This window comes from Danio aesculapii, chromosome 10, assembly GCF_903798145.1.
Source record: "Danio aesculapii chromosome 10, fDanAes4.1, whole genome shotgun sequence".
Classification (NCBI taxonomy): Eukaryota; Metazoa; Chordata; class Actinopteri; order Cypriniformes; family Danionidae; genus Danio; species Danio aesculapii.
Window position 1 is genome coordinate 33,974,908 of NC_079444.1, and position 22,971 is coordinate 33,997,878.

Below are 22,971 nucleotides of genomic sequence, written 5' to 3' on the forward strand. Positions count from 1 at the left end.
TCATGTCAAAAATAAAATAAATCAGTTATTAGAGATGAGTTATTAAAACTATTATGTTTAGAAATGTGTTGACAAAAAATAAATGTATATGTATGTATATATATATATATATATATTGAAGGGATAATTGAGACATCTCTAATAACCGGTTGTAACAGCTGCTTATCCTGTAGATTTCATTTCTGGCAGCTGTAATATCTCCCTATCTAGTTCACTTTTGCTTTTTGGTTTCGACTAAGATTTCTTGCACAAGGTATGTTGTTTTTCCCCCAAGGTGCGCTATTCATTTTCTTTTCTTTGGCTGAAACATCCACGCATGCACACAGAACACCGTCTAAACTCTCTCTGAAGCAGGATTTTGGCAGATTTTCAGTTGGCTGCATGGTTCGTTCTACCCTCCCAATCCTATTGGCTCCTCTTGCGGTCACACGACCCTTAAGTGGGTGGTGCAGATGAAAGTGTGCACTCAGATCAGAACTATCTTCATGCCTAGGTGTGTTTGGCTTTTTATGTTTGTCAGTGTTTAGTAGGTATATGATAAAATAGGTACGCTTTTTAGTGTATTTCAGTGTGAAAGTGTGACCAAATGATGCGTTTGAGGAAAGCGGTTTTGAGCGGCTCTGTACCTGCGGACATTGGCGAGATGGACGAAGTGTTGACTGACCTCTCGGATGAGTCTGTTGACAGCAAGTGCTTGGGAAGCATGACTCCAGAGACTCAAGATATATACCTTAGGCTGGACAGCCACCACAGGCGGTCAGGGCTACGCCTGGCCCGAATTATTGCAAGACAGCAGCTGCTGAAGAAGATATCCCAAGGTATGCGAGGCACTCAGGGTAGCAGTTTAGACTCGTCTTTCTTTGTATTTAGGTTATTTTACATCTACATTTTCAAATCGTCATTTTAAAAGACAAGAATTGGTGTTTTTTTTAGTACTGTTAACAGTTTTAGGACAGTCATTTTGATCCTCCTTAAATGTTGACAAATTAAAATAAATTCTTGAATTGGAGTGAATTGGAGATGATAATGAGAAACATTTCCTTAAGAAACATTAACTTTTTGTTGAGATCTTGGAATGTTGATTTTTCTGAAAGTCATGTGAGATTATTTGGGTCTTTGTTTGTGGAAACTCCATTTATTGGAGAAATAATTGCGATTATACAAGTGACTTGCGCATTATTAATTGGTTTTTGAAATGTCAGTGACACCTTGAAGCCAAACAGATGAATTATTCAGCGTTACAGAGACTTTTGATTCATGTTTACTTGAATATTTAGCACTTTGCTCTCAGCTTTTGATGTTCTTACCAGATCTTCTGTTTTCAATAGCAATACAAGCTACAGTACAAAGTTTGCCTGTGTATTCGAGATGTAAAGACTCTTTGTGTTTCAAGCACTAGAGAACAGCTAGTCCAAATCCTAAGCACTATCCACAAATCCACAGAATTATTAATGAATAACCCCTTTTATACCTCAAGCGTATGATGCCACGGCACATGACGAGTGTGTGTTTGTACTTGTTTTCTAAAGGTTAACGCCACTGTATTTCATTCTTGGGGGTCTGACTGGACAGTTTGTTTTGGTTTGCTTGCACATTAGCAAGATGAGAAGCATATATAAACGTGCAAATGTGATTTGTCGGATATGTTTATAATAGTACTACTACTGGTGTTTAGCTTTGCTTTGACAGTGAAACGCTTTCGTGGTCAGTAGAATTGCGCTGTGTGGTAGCTTTAGTTTTGGTTGGAATCTATTCACATACACACACACTTTCTTTCTCACGCGGCAGCAGGAATGTTTGGATTGCATGCCAGTGAATCTGTCATTCGGCTCGCTGAGGTCTCAGTGGCTGGAAAGTGCTTGTCTGACTTGTCCAGTCACGACTGTGGCATGTGAATGCATATCATGTTGCAGGATATATTCATCCCTGTCTGTGCAGCTTTTAAAATAATAATGATTAGACATTTTTCACACTTACACTACGATGTTGGGAAAAAACCTACATTGCGATATGTTTTTTTTAACATTTTTATATTGTGATATGAATCTAATTTCACAAGATAACTTTAATAACTCTATTTGGAAAGAGTTCACCAATTATTTTGATTGGGAGTTTGACTAGGATATTGTATATTCATGAAATATACAAAATGACCCCAAAATACATCAAATCAACAAACTAAAGCACGGATGAAAACAATAGAACAATGATAAATAAATAAAATAACCATCGCTTTATGGTTTTTGGTGGAGTTTTACAGTATTAAGGTACAGAAATTCAGTGCTGTATTTGATGCTGTTGATCACAGCGTACTTCTGGATAGGCTGGAAAACTGGGTTGGGCTGTCTGGGACGGTCCTCAAATGGTTCAGATCAGGGGTGTCCAAACTACGGCCTGCGGGCAATCTGCGGCTCGCAATAAATTTTGTGGCGGCCCGCGAGGCTATTTATAAATATTAAAGGGGTGGTCCACTACGATATCATATTTGAAACTTTAGTTAATGTAGCTGTGTGAACATAAACAGCATCTCTGAATGTAAAATGCTCAAAGTTCAATGCAAAGGAGACTTTGGTTTTAACAGAGTTAGCTTAGCAAAGCCTACAGTGAACAAATTTTGGTGACTACAAAAAAATACTTTCGGGCCTTGTGAGATCACAACGTACTTTTACCGCACACACTGCGCAGCTAAGGGGCGTGGCCAGAGGCACTGTAATGTTACAGCAGAGGGAGAAAATGCCGTCCTGCTATTTCCACAGAGCTTCTTCTGTTTCTGTATTTGGGCCTCCAAATGACACGACACAAAGACAGAAGTGCTTACAGTTCAATATTAATTATGTTCCAGAGAATTGTAAAATGCATAGCAAGCATGATTTGACAAAACACAGCTTCCAGAATCTCTTCCAGTTCAGTGCTGGATTCGATTAAAATCTCCTCAAAGGAGCAGCTGCTCCAACAAGCAGAAGCTGTGGACTCTGAGCTACAACCTGTAAGTGTTTTTATTTGTTAAAATTGATCATGACATGTACAGTGTCTAGCCTTAATGGTATGCTGTAGCAGAGATGTAAACAATGGGAAATGCTGTTTTGCACCGCTAACGATTTATCTACAAATTCATATTTATCAATCATACAGCTGTAAACACACACACACACACACACACACACACACACACTTTTTGCCAGCGCGTGCGTGTCTCTCTATAGACAGCTTTTCTGTGCGTTTTATATCTCAGATGATGAACTCGCAAAAGATATGTGAACGATTCATATTACTTACACATGCATATTCTGAATATATGTGAAAGACGTCACAATAAAAATAAAAATAAACATCGGTCCCGCGCACATGCGCTTCTCGTGTTACACGCGTCTACAGACAGTTCACACATACACACACACATAGAAACACACACACACAATGGCAAACTATCTTAAAGGAGTCGCACCCCATTTTCACTCCTTACAGACACATATCAGATGTTATTTTAGACAGCAGGCATGAGATTGACTGACTGTTTACACAAATAGCCCATGCTTGTACGGGCGTGACGTGGAGCCGATCCACGAATCGCAGCAGATTATGAAACATGACCAATCAGAGCCTCTTGAGGGTGGGCCTTTTAGAGGAACTAGGAAATATATCAGTCGTTTTCAAGTTAGCTGAGTAGCTGTGTATAATCAAAGTTTATAAAATTTATGAAAAAATAACATGATTTCCTTCAAGTGAAACATGATCACACATTGCTTTGCATCTTGTTAACACAACCGAGCCTTAAAATTACATTCTGGACCGCCCCTTAATAGAATCTGGCCCGCTATACAAAAATGAACGTAATTCAATAAATAACCACCGGGTGTCACTATGACATGCCTTTAATAAGGCAGCAGTTCCTGTTATGACATAAAATGAACCGAACAAACTGAAGGAAACATAATTAATAATCACGTTTTGGCGAGCCATGGCGCAACCAAGAAATAGGATAATCAACAGTGAGTGCAGGAAATTTCAATCACGTTGGGACAAAGATTATTTCTTCACAGAGGTCAGCGGGAAATGTGTCTGTTTAATTTGCCAGGGATCAATTGCAATGAAGGAATATACTATTAGAAGACATTATGAAACAAAACATCAGGCCTTCAGCTCTTACACTGGTGCCGAACGAGATCAAAAAGTAAAACAAGTAGCAGCTGCTCTATCAGCTCAACAACAGCAGTTTTTTCGTGCTAATAAAGTGCAAGAAAATTCTACACTGGCTAGTTAGCTCAGCTAATCGCACAGCACTGGAAACCCTGTACAAATGTAAAATTTGGCCCGGGACAACACTTTTTTTTTTTAGACACCACTGGTTCAGATCTTACCTTGAAGGTAGAAGTTATATAGTATAGGTGACCATAGGTCAAGGTGGACACCCATGACATGTGGAGTCCCACAAGTTTAAATTCTGGCACCTCTCCTGTTCAAACTTTATATGCTTCCTCTGAGCCAAATAATGAGAAAGAATCAATTCTCCTACCACAGCTATGCTCATGACACTCAGATCTACTTAACCTTACTGCCCAATGACTACAGCCCCATTGACACCCCTTGCCAATGCATTGATGAAATTGGATTAATTTGGAACAGTTGGATGTGCCAAAACTTTCTTCAGTTAAACAAAGAGAAAACTGAAGTCATTGCGTTTGGGAACAGAAATTAGGTTCTCAAGGTGAATGCGTACCTTGGCTCCAAGGGTCAAACAACAAAAAATAAGGTCAAGAATCTTGGTGTTATTCTGGAGTTAGATATGAGTTTCAGTAGTCATGTCTAAATCAGCATACTATCATCCCAAAAACATTGCAAGAATTCGATGCTTTGTTTCCAGTGAAGACTTAGAGAAACTTGTTCATGCTTTTATCAGCAGCAGGGTGGATTACTGTAATGGACTCCTCACTGGCCTTCCCAAAAAGACAGTCAGATAGTTGCGGCCCATCCAGAATGCTGCGGCCAGGATTTTTACCAGAACCAGAATATCAGATCACCTGTCCTCAGGTCTTTACACTGGCTCCCAGTTACATTCAGAATAGACTTTAAAGTATTAATACTTGTCTATAAATCACTAAATGGCCTAGGACCTCAATCCATCACAGATATGCTCACTGTATACAAACCTAACAGATCACTCAGATCTTTAGGATCAAATAAATTGGAAATTCTAAGAGTTGAATCTAATCAGGGGGAATCTGCTTTAAGCTACTGTACTATGTCCCTCGCTGCTGGAATCAGCTTCCAGAAAGCTTCCAACATTGGGCACATTCAAATCAAGACTTAAAACACTTAAAAACACATCTGTTTAGCTGTGTCTTTACTGAATGAGCACTGTGCTACATCCAACAGATCGCACTATTATGTCTTTCTTTTCTTTTTCATTCTTTCATAACCTGTTTTTAATTAATTTAATTCTTTGTTTTTATTTTCTTACACTTGTCTCTTTCATTCCTGTGTATGTAAAGCACTTTGAATTGCCACTGTGTATGAAATGAGCTATATAAATAAACTTGTCTTGCCTAATCAAATGTTGAATAACACCACCTGTTAGTTAGTTAGTTAGTTAGTTAGTTAGTTAACCTTTATTCATTTCCAGAAGGAATTTTGGTTGCAGCATACAAGCATGTCACACATACTGTAATACCCAAAAACACACTGTACAATACAAATCTACTCCAAATTTCAAAACGTTACAGCTGAGGGTATAAAGGAAAATTTAAACCAATTTGTTTTACTAATAGGAGTTCTGTATCGAATACCAGAGGGAAGAAGATAAAACTCTTGGTGCATAGGATGGGAATCATCTGACAGAATGCTCTGAGCTTTACTCAAATCTTGCCTATGGTATAACGGAGCCATAGTCATCTGTTATACTCCCTGTTGTTTTTCCTCCTAGGTTCACAATTCTCTTCAAACAACTCCTTTTTTCACACTTTGAAAGAATTGAACCAACAAAGCAGAGAAAAAAATAACAGTGACTGAATGTATGGTGTAAAACATGCACCAGTCATTCATCTACATTGAATGCTCTTGATTTCTGCAAGCCGTACAATCTTTGCTCCCTCTTCTTGGACATTTATTACCTAAAACAGTACCCAAATACTTGTGCTGATCAACACTCTCAACACCCACTCCATTAATACTTGTTTGCTGTCTCTAGTCTCCAGTGGCATTAGTTATAATTCCATGTGTCCAAATGGTTTAAATTTACTTAGTCACCTTAGTCACAGGCTTTAAAAACACATAAAAATAAAAATCTTTCACATTATTATATTGGGGTTAAACTTTGCAATCAAATCATGTGCTCTGAACTGTAGTTCCTGGGTCATTATAATCCCAACTTGAAGTTGAAGATCCTGCGATGTTACTATTGCAGATTCGCACATTACGATATCGATCCTGAAATGATATATTGTGCAGCCCTAATTCACACTTAGGATAGTTTGACCCCCACTACTCCGAGACAGCTGGGAGTTTTATTTTTTTCTAAACGGTGAGACACAAAAATGCAGACATTTCAGCTGTTATGAGGAAGATTTTCTCTTTGCCTGTGTCTCAAATCATTATCTGACCTTCTTTTGCCTGACTGCAGACTAAGTGTTAGCAGCTGTACCGCGAATCAGCTCCAAGAATACCCCATTCCATCGAAAACTGGGCCCGGTGCCTGTCATGCACAGCATTTTGATAAAGCAGGTCTGCCACTGCAAGCGCTTTGAGCTAAATGTGGAGTGAATGCTTAAGACCAAAGTACGAGTATCTTACTTTGAGTTTACTTGGTTATGGGTCTTTTGTATTTATTTGCACCTAATGTGCCATGAATGTGTCTTTGGAGGGGGTTTTTAATCAGCGAGGTGTCAAAATATTTTGAATTCTTACTCAAAAGATGTGTCTATGGTTTGCTAGCTCTTCATATTTACAACTCTTTATTTAGATCAAGTTCTCATTATGATTTGATACACATTTGCAAATTTAAAGGGATAGTTGACCTAAAAATGACAATTTACTCACTGTTTACTCATGCTTAAGCAGATGCAAAACTTTGAGTTTCTTTTCTTGTTGAACACAAAAGAAGATATGTTGAAAAAAGCAGAAAACCTGTACCCATTGGTATGCAGTACATAATAAGAAACACAAATACTATGGAAGTCAATTGTTACAGGTTTCCAGCTTTCTTCAATATATATATATATATATTTGATTTTTCTTCAAGAAAAGAAAGTCAAACAGGTTTGAAACAAGTTAAGGTGTTGAACCTAATTTACTAGCTCTGTGTTTGATTTAAATTTGATTTCTTTTTTTCGATTTTGACTATTACGATTCAATTCAATTAATCTTTATTTGTATAGTGATTTTACAATGTAGATCATGTCAAAGCAGCTTCACATAGAAGATTATAGTGAATTGAAACCGTATCAGTTCAGTTTTCAAAGACTCCAGAAGAAAAAATATTATCAGAAATATCGTGAAAATTTCCTTGCTCTGTTAAACATCATTTGGGAAATATTTAAACAAGAAAACTAAATTCTAAGGGGGTCTTATAATTCTGACTTCATCTGTATATAAACGAGATGTGTGGAGCACATTCATGCATCATACCGATGTGTGATGCGCTGAGTGTATGCTTTGCTGAAAAGATAGGTCTTTTATCTAGTTTTGAACTGCAAGAGTGTGTTTGAGCCTCGGACATTATGAGGAAGTCTATTCCAGAGTTTAGGAGCCATAAATGAGAAGGCTCGACCTCCTTTACTCGACTTTGCTATTCTAGGTACTACCAGAAGCCCTAAGTTTTGAGATCTTAAAGAGCGTGTTGGATTGTAGCAAGACAAAAGGTTGGAAAGATAAACAGGAGCTAGATTATTTAAAGATTAATAGGTTAGAAGTAATATTTTAAAATCAATACAAAACTTAACAGGCAGCCAGTGTAAGGAGGATAAAATTGGGGTGATATGATTATATTTTCTAAACCTGGTAAAAACTCTGGTTGCTGCATTTTGTACTAGCTGAAGTTTGTTAATAGAGGATGCAGGGCAACTAGCAAACAGATCATTAAAGTAATCCAGCCTAGAAGTCATAAAAGTATGGACTAGCTTTTCTGCATCTGAGATGGATAGCATACTTCGTAACTTAGCGATAATTCTCGGATGAAAGAAAGCAGTTTTGTGACATGGGATATATGATTTTCAAAAGTTAAAATGCTGTCTAATATAACACCCAGATCTTTTATAATAGCGCTTATACTAACTTTGTATCCCTCTAATTGTAGGTCAACGTGTGAGATTTGTTTTGTACAGGATTTAGGCCCAATAAGTAATAATTCTGTTTTGTCTGAATATAAGAGAAGAAATTTGTTGGTCATCCAGTCTTTAACATCTTTAATACACTCAGTTAGCTTAGACAGTTTAGACATCTCATCAGGTTTAGTTGAAATATATAATTGTGTATCATCTGCATAACAGTGAAAGCTGATCCCATGTCTTCTAATAATGTATACAGGATATACGACAGGACAGTAGTGAAATTGGAGAGAGAGAGAGAAAGACAGATGGAATCACGTCTAGGCATGGGACGATAACTGGTTTCAAGATTTACAGTGGTTTGATAAAGTCACGGTTTTAAAATCACTAAAATAGTTTTTTATACCCTTTCAAGGTATATGTAATTTGTTATTGTTTTGTTGTCCAAGATTATTTAATTAGATTTATTTAGGGCGACAATATCTCCAGCAGGCAACATCTTATAGACCAAATATGTACCTAAACAGTGCAGTGGCTTACTTTATATTCACAGAAAAGAAAGATCTCCAAAGATGCCTTTTTAAGTTGCAAATAAATCTCTGTTTTTGAAACTAATGAAGACAGCAGAAGTCAATCATTTATTTAAATTATTTAGCCTCACATGTTTAGTTACAAAATATTATAAATGTTTCTTAAAATAAATTGTGTTGTTGTTTTAAACACAGACATTAAAAAAGAACATATTTCAGAGCAGTAATCACAATGCCGAGAAACCGTGACATTTTTATCCAAGGTTATCATACCGCCACATTATACCAGCCCATGCCTGTCTGCTATTGCCAAGCTCGAACCCAGGACACCCAAAGTGTGTATACAGAACACAAAAATATATCTAGTATAATTAAACAGCACTGAGGCGACACAGTGGCTCAGTGTTTAGTACTGTCACCTCACAGAAAGAAGGTCGCTGGTTCTAGCTGGAGTTTCTGTGTGGAGTTTGCATGTTCTCCCCGTGTTCACGTGGGTTACCTCCGGGTGCTCCAGTTTCCCCCACAAGTCCAAAGACATGCGGTACAGGTGAATTGAATGAACTAAATCAGCCTTAGTGTATGTGTTTGAATGAGTGAGAATGGATGTTTCACAGTACCGGGTTGCAGCTGGAAGGGCATCTGCTGTGTAGAACATATGCTGTATAAGTTGGCGGTTCATTCCACTGTGGTGACCCCTTATGAATAAAGGTACTAAGCCGAGGGAAAATAATTGAATGAATGAAAACATACTACCATTGATACTAATACTTCAGCTCATCCATGAACATGGTTTCTACAGGAGTCTTAGGATATAATGAAGACCACAACTCCCATGATTCCATGCTCAGTCACAGTGTCATCAAACTACAGCTTTGTTTGTTGTGAATACATGCCCTCCAACAGTGTATATAACAAACTGTGCCTTTAAATAATAATAATGATTATTTGGGGTATTATTATTATACTAATACTTTTAGTTCTCAAATCTAAATCATTCCTCAGGTCAAAATGAACATCAATTCATTCTAACTAAGGGGTTGAATGCGTCAGCTGTATGAGTTGTTCATTTTTGTTTAAATAAAATGAACCTAAACATCAAATAATTAATCCATATATTTATACATGGTGAATTTGGGGTTTGAAGCTGTGACAGATGTACAAACCTGCCAACTTCTTTTACCTGAAAGCAGTCCTCACCAACACACAACATGCCTTAAAGATTCCTGACTGTATGTAGACATAATTAAATATTCCATAATACTAGATCTATTTGTTATTTCCCAACAAAAAAGTACCTGTTGTATTGTAGTAGACAAACTAAAGAATAAAAACGAATGTAATTACATCAATTTAAGTATAATCCATTCTCTAGCTCTTGTGTGTGGATTTCTGGATGGTGAATCTGTATATTTGTCACATCATGAGCTGCTGTGGCATGTGTGTGTTTGATCAGCGGCATTCAGAACATCAGGGCTGAGCTTTAGTGATTCAGTTCAGCCCCTTAATCCAACAAAAATCCTCTCCTGTCCATACAGCTAAGCATTATCAAAACAATGACACACTCAAGGCGGGAACTGCCTTTGTTTTTATACCCTGAAGAAGAACACCTTGTGTTTGACTAAAAATGGTTGTTTTGTAGTCCTTTACAGTAGAATTATCACAACATTTAGACAAATCCCAAAAAATGATTGTCGAAGAAAACAGCCAGTGTTCTGACATTTTATCTAATCCATCTGATTATGCTACCAACACTGTATTCTGAGGTTGGGGTTAGGGATTAGGTAGATTAGGCCAATATTACAGCTTCATATCACACTACTCCACATTAAAATTTACACTGGTAGCAAAATCTGATGGGTAGCGTATTGTGTCATCAAAATGTGCCACCTACTTTTTGAATGGGAGGTAGAACAATCTGACAAGGTAGGACAAATGGACAGAACACCGGGCTTTTATGACATTATTGTATTGTATGACAATTTTCAGTGGTGGAAAAGTACTGAAAAATCTTACTCAAGTAAAAGTACCTAGTTATTAGTGCATCTAGTTATTCCCCAGCAGGCACACAACGTCACAAGACGTTAATATTAGGTTAGATTTTGGTTGTGACATCAGGTGACCAAAGTTCAACGTCAACATTATTTTGATGTCCAATAATGATGTCAAATGATGTTAATATTTGGTTGATTTTAGGTTGTTAGAAAGTGACCAAAATCCAACGTCGAGCCAACATCTTAAACCAATGTCATATTGACGTCATATACTGACATTTATTTATCAGGTATGGCAACCAAAATCCAACGTCTGATAGACGTCATAGTGGTAACGTCCACACAACGTCAAGCTGTAACAACATTAGTTGTTGATATTTGGTTGGTTTTAAGTTGGACATTGACGTTGGCCTGACGTTGAGTTCTGACGTCAACCCGATTTTCATTTCCAAACAAAATGCAACGTCCCCATGATATTAGGGTATAATGTCAATCTGATGTTTTGTTGATGTCTTGTGCCTGATGGTTAAGGCCATTTCGTTCATCGTACAGTAAAAATCCATCATCCTCTCATCATGACCAACAGTCTAAACAGTCTCTGGACTAACACGTGTAAAGATTTTTGACATCTTCTTGGACACTAACGCTTCCAAACAGTTTGCTGCAATTATAAAGCGCCCATGTTTTGAGGTAGTTCATTATGATGCGGTTTATCTTCTATGTGCGATTTGATTGGACAGGAATCACAGGACTGATTTTTCTAATCCCCATAGACAAGAAAAAAATAAAGTAGTGACTGCAGGTTGATTGCAAGTAGTGAAGTAAAAGTACAGATACTGCCCTAGAAATGTACTCAAGGGAAAGTAAAAGTACACACTTTTAAAACTACTTAAAGTACAATTCCTGAGAACAACTACTCAATTACAGTGATTGGAGTATTTGTAATTAGTTACTTTACACCCTTGATCATTTTTAGCAATGAATTTGGAATGTCAAACATTCATTTATTCTAATGTTCTGAGCAGGTTTTTAAACTTGAACCTTATATTTCTTCAAATTAACATTTTATAAAAGCACCCTTAAGGTTCATATTATGAAGGTTTGAAGCGAAAATTATTCAGACAAGTGCATTGTTCTAAATTTATAACAGGAAAATGTATTGTAGATATATTGAGACAAATATATATATATATATATATATATATATATATATATATATATATATATATATATATATATATATATGAATGAATGAATCAAACACTATGGTGGATCTGTAAACTGTTTGTTGGTAATTGTAGGAATGGCATTTTATTTTAATAAGTACGTGTGCATTGTTCTAAGGGTGACACAGTGGTTCAGTGGTTAGCACTGTCGGCTCACAGCAGTAAGGTCGCTGGTTCGAGTCCTAGCTTGGTCAGTTGGCATTTCTGTGTGGAGTTTGCATGTTTTCCCCATGTTGGTGTGGGTTTCCTCCGGGTGCTCTAGTTTACCCGACAGTCTAAAGACATGCGGTATACTGTGGGTAATTGAATAATTAAATTGGCCGTAGTGTATGTGTTTGAATGAGTGTGTATGGATGTTTCCCAGTACCGTGTTGCAGCTGGAAGGGCATCCGCTGAGTAAAACATATGCTGGATAAGTTGGAGGTTCATTTCACTGTGGCGACCCCTGATGAATAAAGGGACTAAGCTGAAGGAAAATGAATGAATGCACTGTTCTGATTTTTTTATTAGGAAAGTGGATTGTAGAAGTATCAAGACAACTCTCTATATAAATTGAGTAATTGTGTGAACAGCACACACATGTAATCAAACACTATGGTGATTCAGCATGCTGCTTGTTGGTATTTGCAGTTATGACATTTGTTTTAGGAAGAATGCGGGTTTAAGAGCCCTTCGGGTGGATGTTTCAGTGGGTTGACGTCTTAAAAGTTTTCCTTTGTTCTTTGTTGCCCTCTTTTGGGTAAAAGAGGTATTATCATGCAGGTCACTCGCACAGAATATTTCCATACTCCATAATGTTGTTTATTAAGGCAAGGATTACAACTGCTCAAATAATTTAAACCAGATCCCAGTCTAAGCATGATAATCCGGCACTTAGCTTGTTCTAAACATCTGTGCAACAGACATGACTGATAGATGAATGCATGTAGTTTGTGTGATTGCACAGGTGTTTGTTTTTTCAATGTTTGGGAACAAAGGTACATCCAAAATGACTTGCAATGTAACATAATAATTCAGTGAGAGAGGGCTTTTATGATATAAATGATATAATGTTCAGAATCTGCTGACATGTTTTGCTATTTTTGTGCAGAATTTTGTAAAAAGAAATCAGCAGATTTATGCAGAATGATTTTGAGAGTTTAATAACTAAAAACGTAACACATTCGATAAAAAAATAATAATAATTTTTAACTTTTATTTAAGATGTATGATGCAAATCCAATTACAAACACTCATTTAGTAAACAAAAGAAGTTTCTCATATAAAGTATCTGAGCAATTCCAATTTTTTAGATATGCTGTAAAAACTGCACACATTTGCAGTGAAAACATAAATTCACATAGAAAGTCAATGTTAACATTATATTGAAACATCGGTTTATATTTTACAAAACAATTAACCACAGAGTTATAGGATTAGAAAATTATCAATCTGAAAGCATTTTTTATATTTTAAATGAGGGAAATAAACGTGTTTTGGGTGTGACCAAAAAATGTCTGCAAGTTTACAGTATACAACATACTTTGTAGAAATTCTGTGAATTAAACCGCACAGCCCAAAGGAAATAATGCTCATCAAAAAAATAAGAGTTGGCTCACTATAGAGCAAAAATGATTGATTTTGTATAATTTGACATTTTTGCATTTTATGAGGAAAAAGCTTGGTTATGGATGTGACATCTCTCCAACATGGATGTGCCAGATGTGAAATTGCCACTTGTGTAACTTTTGTAAATCTATTATAACAGTTTGAAAACATTGAAAGAGACATTTTTGAGTATTTTTAAAGTACTGTAAAATACTTGCGTACACAGAAAATATAAAAAGGTTCCTCTATTTTGGTGAAAAAACGTGTTTTTTTTTATGGTAAGGTTGACATTTGCATGGAGTTTCTCATTTACTAAAAGACAGAAAATATTACCTTACAAACTGTGTATTGCACACAAATCATCTAACCATCTATATATTATTCAACAATATTACTAAAATTAATTTTAAAACTTAATAAATATATATTTACACGTAAATAAATAGACGGACTCAAAAATCTGTGGAAATCTTTTAATTATTATTAAAATTAGGAATGTGAACCTAAACTGGTCTCACGGTTTGGTTATGAATATCATGCCATCGATTCGGTTCAATTCGATATCTCGGGGCATCATGTTGCATTGATGATGCTTTCCATAAACAATTATATTTTTTCTTCACAACACAAGAATTCTTGAATTATCATTTTTAAATATGATATGAGATAAATGACGTCAGTACGTAATAATCGGTGATCTATTAATTATCCGATACTTCACGTCTCCTTAAATCTTTATATTTAATTTATATCCCGAAGAGATCTAGTTAAAAAAGACAGAGCATAAATTGGAGCATACGTTTATGAATAGATGTATTCTACAAGCACCACGACTTTCTTTCAATTGGAAAAGTATATGAGCACCAAATATAGGCCGTTGGCTGAATGAGATGGCAACAAACATATCAATGGAAAAAATAACTTCTATATTAAGAAATAAATACATAATTTTTGATCGAGTTTGGGGAACTTATATGTTGTTTTTAAAAAGTGGTGCAGTTGGAAATGTTTTGAAGATCAGTAAAAGAGGTGATATTATATTCTGATGTAAAATACTGAGAAGCCTTTTGTTTTGTTTGTTCACTTGTTTGCTTGCTGATTTATGTTATATCTGGTATATGTAAATGTGTATGTACATGTTAAAATATAATTAAAAGAATTAGGAAAAAAAGAAAATGTTGAGATGTATACTGTATATTGCAGTTCAGCCAAAAACAGGCATATCACCCAGCCCTAACTTTCTCAAAAAATACAGAAGCTGAAGTGGTCTACTGAAAGCAGCCTGCTGTTTAATAGATTGCTTCTGGCCGCTGATTCTCTCGTGCCGCAGGACTCCTGCATTCCTCTGTGTGCCACTGCTGTCTCTCTTCCCATCACATACACACAGACACACGTGCAGCCTCGTCCTGTTCCAGAAGGGAATGTGTGAGGACTCTGGTTTGCCCACCGCCACTTAAACCACACTTGACCCTCTGCGCTCTCTCTCTCTCTCTCTCTCTCTCTCTCTCTCTCTCTCTCTCTCTCTCTCTCTCTCTCTCTCTCATTAAATGTTTTAGAAAGTAAAACATTTTACTTTCTCAAACATCCACACATTGTTACAACACCAATTTTTGTTTTTTAAAATAAATTAATAAGCAGACTGATTGTATTTTCTAAAAAGCAAAGCTTCAAATTATGATCTGTCAGATAGAACCTTATAATTCCAAGTGGAAAATGACTTTTTAGAATTAGAAGCTTCTATCTGCTTTTGCCCTGTTGTTGTTTTTTTTTAACCCCAATTAGCAAGTTGAAGATAAATTTGATAATTTACATTTAGAGTACGTTTATGGTCTCTGTCATGTTAATGTATGAACGAGAACTGTTACACGCGTATTGTTTGCTATATGGAATGCAAATCTTTGACACTCAATATCTCAGTCATTTAGAATGCAATTAGAACCTTATAATTCTAAGACAATGCTAAGTAATTACAAACTTTTATTAAGGACGTAATGACATTGTAATTACATTGTTACAACATTGTATTTACATCTAAATTTGTAATATGTAATTACAAACTTTTATATTGTGCACAATTACTGTGTCGTTACATTTTAATAAATATGTTATAACATAGTAATTACTATGTTATAACACAGTAATTACTATGGCATAACATTGTAATTACGTTGTTATAACATAGCAATTACAATGTTATAACATAGTAATTACTATGTCATAACATAGTAATTACTATGTTATAACATAGTAATTACTATGTTATAACATAGTAATTACTATGTTATAACATTGTAATTACGTTGTTACATCATTGTAATTACATCTATGATAGTATTGTAAATGTGTTTTGTATCGTTCATCTACAGTACTCGCGTTATAGTTATATACATATACACGTAATGCGTAATTACATTTATCTTGGATGAAATTACTATGTCGTTACATTGTAATTACATTCAAGATTTACAAACATACATATACAGTGTGTATTAAGTTATATACTTATCCACAGTACATATATATATATATATGTAATATGCAATTACAAACTTTAATTTTGATTTATAAACATGTTTGTACAAGTGTGGTTACTGTTGTTACATTGTAATTACATATGTCATTACATTGTAAATATATTGTAGTTACACCCAAGATAATATTTATAAACCAAAATGTTTCTTTGTATATTTCATGTACTGTATTTGTGTATTTATAGTTATTTACGTAAATATACACAATAAACATGTAATATGTAATTGCAAACTTTTATCTTGGATTTAATTACTATGTCATCACATTGTAGTTACGTCCAAGATAATATTTATAAATGTAAATGTTACTTTGTATATTGCATGTACAGTATTTGGTTCTTTATAGTTGTATACGTAAATATACTAAGTAGATATGTATTTACAAACTTAATTACTATGTAATTACATTGCTATTACATTGTAATTACTTCCAAGATAATATTTATAAACTTAAATGTTTCTTCTATATTGCATGTACAGTATTTATACGAAAATATGCGTAGTACCTATGTAATTACTATGTCATTACATTACAGTTACTATGTCATAACGTTGTAATTACATATATGATATTATTGTAAATGTCTTTTTGTATATTTAATGTACAATACAGTGTTTTACATTGTGTATTAAAGTGTACTATAAGTTCCATCCTGTAATATCAAATGATATACATTTATTTTTCCTGTATCTCTTGATTTGGTCTTAAATATTAACAATAATGGACCAGGCCCAAATATATTTTATTTCATATTTATTTTTATATTTTATTTTATTTTTTTAGACTAAGCCAAACAATCCATGAGAACTGAACTACAATTGCTTTCCAGGTAAAAATAAATATCTATGTGAATTTGAAACTGGGAACTAGCTCTTGGACAGTTTGCATCTCCAGCTGTGTGTGTGTGTGTGTGTGTGTTTGTGTGTGCATGTGTGTCTATGTGAGGGTTTGATTGATGGCGCCCTGAAGGTAGCAGCACATGTTGATTTTCTCACATATTGCGCGGTGAGGTGGGGGACGGGGGCTGAAGACTGTACATACTCCAGCTGTTGGGGCGAGGGGAGGGTGAAGAGGGATTGGCACATCAGCATTACAGTCAGGAGCTGAAGTGCAGAGTAGGAGCAACATACTGAAGTCTACGCAGAAGAGCAGCTCTGGAACGGGCTTTTCTTGGAGACTGACAGAATAAATCTCACTGATGGGAAACTCTGTTATGGTTTTAGGATCTTACCCATAACCACTGCTGCCTACCGATGCTTAGAGGTACAGAAATCCAACTGCTTCTTTAAATGTTCCCTTAAGACCAAAAAGCTAATTTTTACTTAATGTTACATGATATATTCTGTGATTTTTTTTTAAAAAGCTGAAGGGAAGACACTGCATGCACCTTTAGGTTAGTATTGTGAAGGCTGAAATTAAATAACCTCAGACAAAGTTTGTCTTTTGATTGCTTTATTTCTCCAGAGAATGATGAGCAAAGGGGATCCCAAGCACGGGTTCACAGGCATTATTAAAGACTATGTTACAAAGTTTTAGATAATAATTTCTCTATAGCTCTTAACTCTTAAACAACCAGGAGATAACACATGGCTGTAGTAGCCCAATGATTAATGCATTTGATCTTTACCTTAGCAAAACCTTAATTTATAATATCAATAAATAATTATCAATCACCAATATATGATTATCAATGTTAAAAAATTCCATTACATTTTCTAATCCAAAGAATGCATCAAAACTGCACATTTACCACACTTCAGTAATTTGATTCTGTAGATTTATTTGATAATTAGATTAGATAATTGCACTGCGTAATTTAGAGTGTAAATGTATTTTAAAATTTATTAATCTATACATGTTATTACAAGAAAATATATTAAAATATAGTATTTTTTCTAGCTGTTTGTAGTAATTTCTGAATTATGGAGTGATTAACAGATTGTTAAAATCACACTTTTAAAAAACCTTTAAAAACAAAATGGAACCGTAATTTTGAGCTGGACTTCGTTCATTGTTTTTGTAACAAATGTAGGATTTGGCACATTTTTCGTGAAATATTGACTAGGCATGGACCGGTATAAGAGTCTGATGGTATGGTAACCTTGGATAAAAAAAATCACAGTATCGTGATTACTGCTCTAACATAAGTTCATTTTAAATGTCTGGGTAAAAAACAACCAATTTGTTTCCCATTTGAACACAACATATTTTATTTTGAGAAACATTTTAAATATTTTGGAACAGTAAACATGTCAGGCTAAATAAATGTTTCCATCCACCTATTTTATGTGCATTTTGAATATGCGCATAAAAGATCAGTTGATGGATATGCCAAGATGCGCATAGGTTTTTAAAATGCTCATGAAAAATATGCGCATAACTGAGTAGGATAAACTTTTTATTTGATAAGAAAAGATGCGCATAAACTGTGATGGAACACTATGATGAAACAAATTCCAGTATGTGCATTGAATAAAGTCATGTGATTTTGTTATAAGAGAACATGTGATGATAAAAATGTGTGTGAATGGACAAACCAGCAGGCTGAGCACATTGTAAAACATCTGAAATGTTGTTTTGGTCATTTTTACTGTTGATATTTGGCTCCAGTTAATCAGGAAGTGACGATTTTGTTCTCTTTGACTCATTGGATGGAAACGCTGCTTTAATCGCACGTCTTTTATGCGATATTGCAGTTTTGCGCATACGTTTAGTTCGCATTTGTATGCGAATTAATGATGGAAACATAGCTACTGACTTCTGTTGTCTTGATTAGTTTCAAAAACACAGATTTTTAAAAATATTTTAAAATGGCATCGTTAGATATCTTTACTGCTAGAGATGCTGTTGTCCTAAAAAAAACTAAAGAAAAATAATATAAAAACATCGGAGGAACGGTATAGCAGAAAATGTTGGTGGTTTTAAAACCTTAACTTTTCCAATAGCAGTATACCATGATAATGGTTGTCGTCACATGCCTTATGTTGACTCATTTGCATTATTTGAACATGCGCACGTTGAAACTTGTAATTACAAAAACAAAATGTTTATAATCCATAATCTAATCCTTCAACTTGAATAGTATGGTGATAACTATTTTATCTATTATTTTATTTGTATTTGCTGTTTTGTACCCACGTTGTTTTGCCAATAAGTAAAAAACCAAATGACTTAACTAAAGTGAATTTTTTTAGTTAATCAAGTCATTAATTAATATATTTATTATTATAATTTCTTTTAATTTCTGATTGTTTTACTGTTCCTTCTTTTGGGGTATACACAGATTGCTAAAACCATCTTCTTTTATGTTAGTTGTGTTTTATTTTAGTATTATCTTTATTTCACTTGTTTGAGTTATTTTCCCTGGAACAAAATCTGTGTTTTAAGCTAAAGTGTCCATTTTCCTGCCATCTGAACTCACTGCTGCTTTGGAGAAACATATTTAAGGACTTCCTTTGTGATTTTTCTTTGCTGTGACAGAGTATAGGAAGAAACATGGTCTGTAATGATGGAATTTCAGAGTCATGTTTAGTTAAACAAGGAACTTCCTCATGATCCCAGTGGATGGATGTCAAATCACTTTAGCATGTGTGGGAAAATGGCAGTGGTCCATAAGTATTTGTGTGTGTGTGTGTGTGTGTGTGTTTGTATTTGTCTGTATTAACTCTGTATGCTCTGATGAGCAATACAGGAACTGTCTGTAGAAAACTCATGGGAGATGTGTGTATGTGTGTTGTGGTAGAAATAGCTGAGATAAAGAGTAAACAGAGGCTGAATATTTGTGGGAGAGTGTGCATTATAAAGCTCAAAAAGGATCATAGTTTTACTGCCTTGGTGGTCTGAAAGTAGAGTTCACACTGTTAAAAACATGCGCACATAGACACCAAAGCATGGATACACAAACAGCTTCTACACTAAAGTTGCATGATTTGGCAGAAATGAATAACAGTGTTCTGACTCTGTTAATTGTATCACTGTGTAAGAAAAATCTATTTGAAAGAATGATTCAATGGATTTTGGCACTGGATGAATAAGCATCTTTGATCGAATTGCTTGAACAAATGATTCAATGACAATTATGTTTAAGTTACTTGTTGCCACTTACTGGTATGTTGATGTAATCAATGCAATCTTTATTTATAGAGCATAATTACTTTCAAAAGGTAGTGTACTCTATTATCGTTGCTGTCAAACACATCAGTAGTTATATATGACTTATAAACTTGGATCTAAGTAATTCTGTAATACTTGCAATGTTATAAAATAGCAATACTGTGGTTGAAATAACTGAAGATTGAAGCTGTTGCATAATTGTAAATGTACCCAGTGGTTCATATGCAGATCTGAATGTGATCATACTTGTCGTGGTTTATTAATAGACAAAAATAGATCTTTTTCACTTAGGAATAACATCAAGTTCGCCTTTGAATTGAGATCGCTATATATCAATTAATAATCATGCAGCTTTTGCATTGTGTAAGTAAACCGTGGTGCAATTCATGTTCACCATGAATGAAATAGCACTACAGCAGTTGTTTTTCTATCTAGCCATTTCATCAAGGATGTTCAGGATGGATTACTAAACATTTGGTCTATTAATCTATCAAGCATTTGTCCATAGGCATTGCGTGCCTATATATTGTGTACACATTGCCTTATGGGTTTACCGTCATTATTTATGATTCAGATACAGCTAAAATAGTATGACATCTGAACTGTAGATTGAGATAACACTCTGCATAATGTTTGTGTGCTTGAAATGTTTTTTTTTTTTTTTTTTTTTATTAATTGTATTTGGTAGAGCAATGGGTTTAAATCCTGCTTGTACATTTCACCATGTTATTTTTCTTATTTATTGTAATATCGTTTACCTGAATATATACAGTACTTGGAGAAAGTATTTAATATTAATTTGTTGAGAAATACTTCAGTGGCATGTTCACTTTAATAATTTTAGCTATTACAATAACTACATCAATGCTACACAGAATTTTGTTTTCTTATAAATGTGCTCTCGGGTTTTGTCATACAGTATATCCCCTTCAGATGAGTTTTTGATGGATTCTGTTTCTCAGCATTTTCTTGTTGCAGTTTTGGACTTTCCTTTTGTCATAGAAATGATTATTAAAGATTATTAAACATATATAGTTACTGTCCTTTGTGAAAACAAGTCTTAAAACCACTTTTAAATTGATTGATTATTTTAATTGTATTGTTGTTAGGTTGTTTATCCGAATCTGACCTGGGCAGAAATTTGTGACAAATTTAACAATATTAAAAAAAGAAAACAAAAAAGTACAATACACACTTACAGAACCATACATACAATGCATCATAGTCAGTAAAATGAAATCAAGTCAGTGATTTACATATTTGATTTTCTTTAAGCCAAACTTTAAGCATTTTCCTGGTATTGTGCAGCTCTAAGCTTTACAAATGATGCAATGGTCACCATTCTTATTAAAGGAATAGTTCACCAAAAATGAGCCCTTTTAAAACCTGTTTTCTACATTAACCCTATCACTTTTCGCAGAAAATGGACAGGAAATGATTTCATTCTTGCCATAAGAGTCACAGTTGTCATTGAAGACCACCGAATGGCAGAATGTAGCTAATTTGTTAAAAATAAAGACTTGCATACATTTTCTTCAGGAATGCTAGGAAGGAATACTTGGAAGGTTTTTAGAGACTGTGACTTAATTTAACCTTTCACATTTCACACCATAATATACTGTACTGTAAAAACTAATTAGTTGACTACTTAAAATAGTCATCCAATTACTTTAAAAGCAATGTGTTCACTCACTTTTTAAGTGAATAATCCAATTACTTAACAATGCACAAATGAACTATGTGCATAATTATAAAAAATAAGTGAATAAAATGATGTATCTGTATGCACCCAATATCTAAGAGTAACATCATTTCAATTCTCTGTACGTCAGTACAATTGAGAATAAAGCTAACTTTAATGTTGACTTTAGTAAGTTACAATGGATGTACTCACTTTTTTTTAGTAAAGTAACTAGTCTCTTTTGTACAGTGTAAAAATTTTAATGACAGACAACACAATAAATATTTTATGTTGCTTCAACTAATTTTAATAAGTTAATCAGGTTCAACTACAGTTTTTAGGTTATACAAAGTTTAACTTAATATGTTTAGTCAGTTTGGTTAATGTAAGTTGAGATGACTTGAAAAGTTAATTTGATTCAACTCAAAAAGTTAAAGGTGTTGTTTAAAGCATAAAAATAGCATAATATGTTTGCAGATATTTAAAAAACATGTTAAGTCAATATTCGTGTTTATCTGAAAAACAATGCTGAAGACAGATATTCTGCTTTGAAAATGTGAGTTACGTGCCGGAACGGCTGTCTAACAACACACTACGGGACGAGATTTGCAGTGATGAGCAATTTGGCTGTTTGCACCATACGAAACACGACACAAATTAAAACACAGCCATTCAGGAGCACAGAATATGCATTCACTGACGAAATGGTAATGTCTATAAAATAATTAATACATGTTAAACCTTTCTAAGTCACAGATCTAAAGTTCAATTTCAAATTTTCATATTTTTTTATATTTTTCAAGATCTGAGGTGAACCATCTGCTGCTGCTTTTCCGTAAATTGGCAATAAATGTTCATTCAAACTCACATTATTAGCATTTAACACTGAATAAAGCACATGAGGTGTACCTGAGGTGATCATTGTTAGTTTTTTGTTGTTCAGCTGCAAGAAACAGATGCCGTTTCTAATATATTAATTCGAGGAGTTGTTTAGAACAAAAACTCCTTTTAATATGAAAAATATTCCTTCTATTGCGTGCCGTTGCTTTTATT

At 34.5% G+C, this 22,971-nt stretch overlaps 1 protein-coding gene across 1 annotated transcript in view; it reads left to right on the top strand.

Moving 5' to 3' along the window:
* The first annotated feature begins 482 nt into the window (after window positions 1-482).
* The window catches only part of stard13a (StAR-related lipid transfer (START) domain containing 13a), an 87,572-nt gene continuing 65,083 nt past the window's right edge, over window positions 483-22,971 (top strand). Inside the window, 1 exon segment of the mRNA XM_056466528.1 lies at window positions 483-818. Within this exon segment, the coding sequence (XP_056322503.1) occupies window positions 587-818 (232 nt within the window). The 5' untranslated portion in view covers window positions 483-586.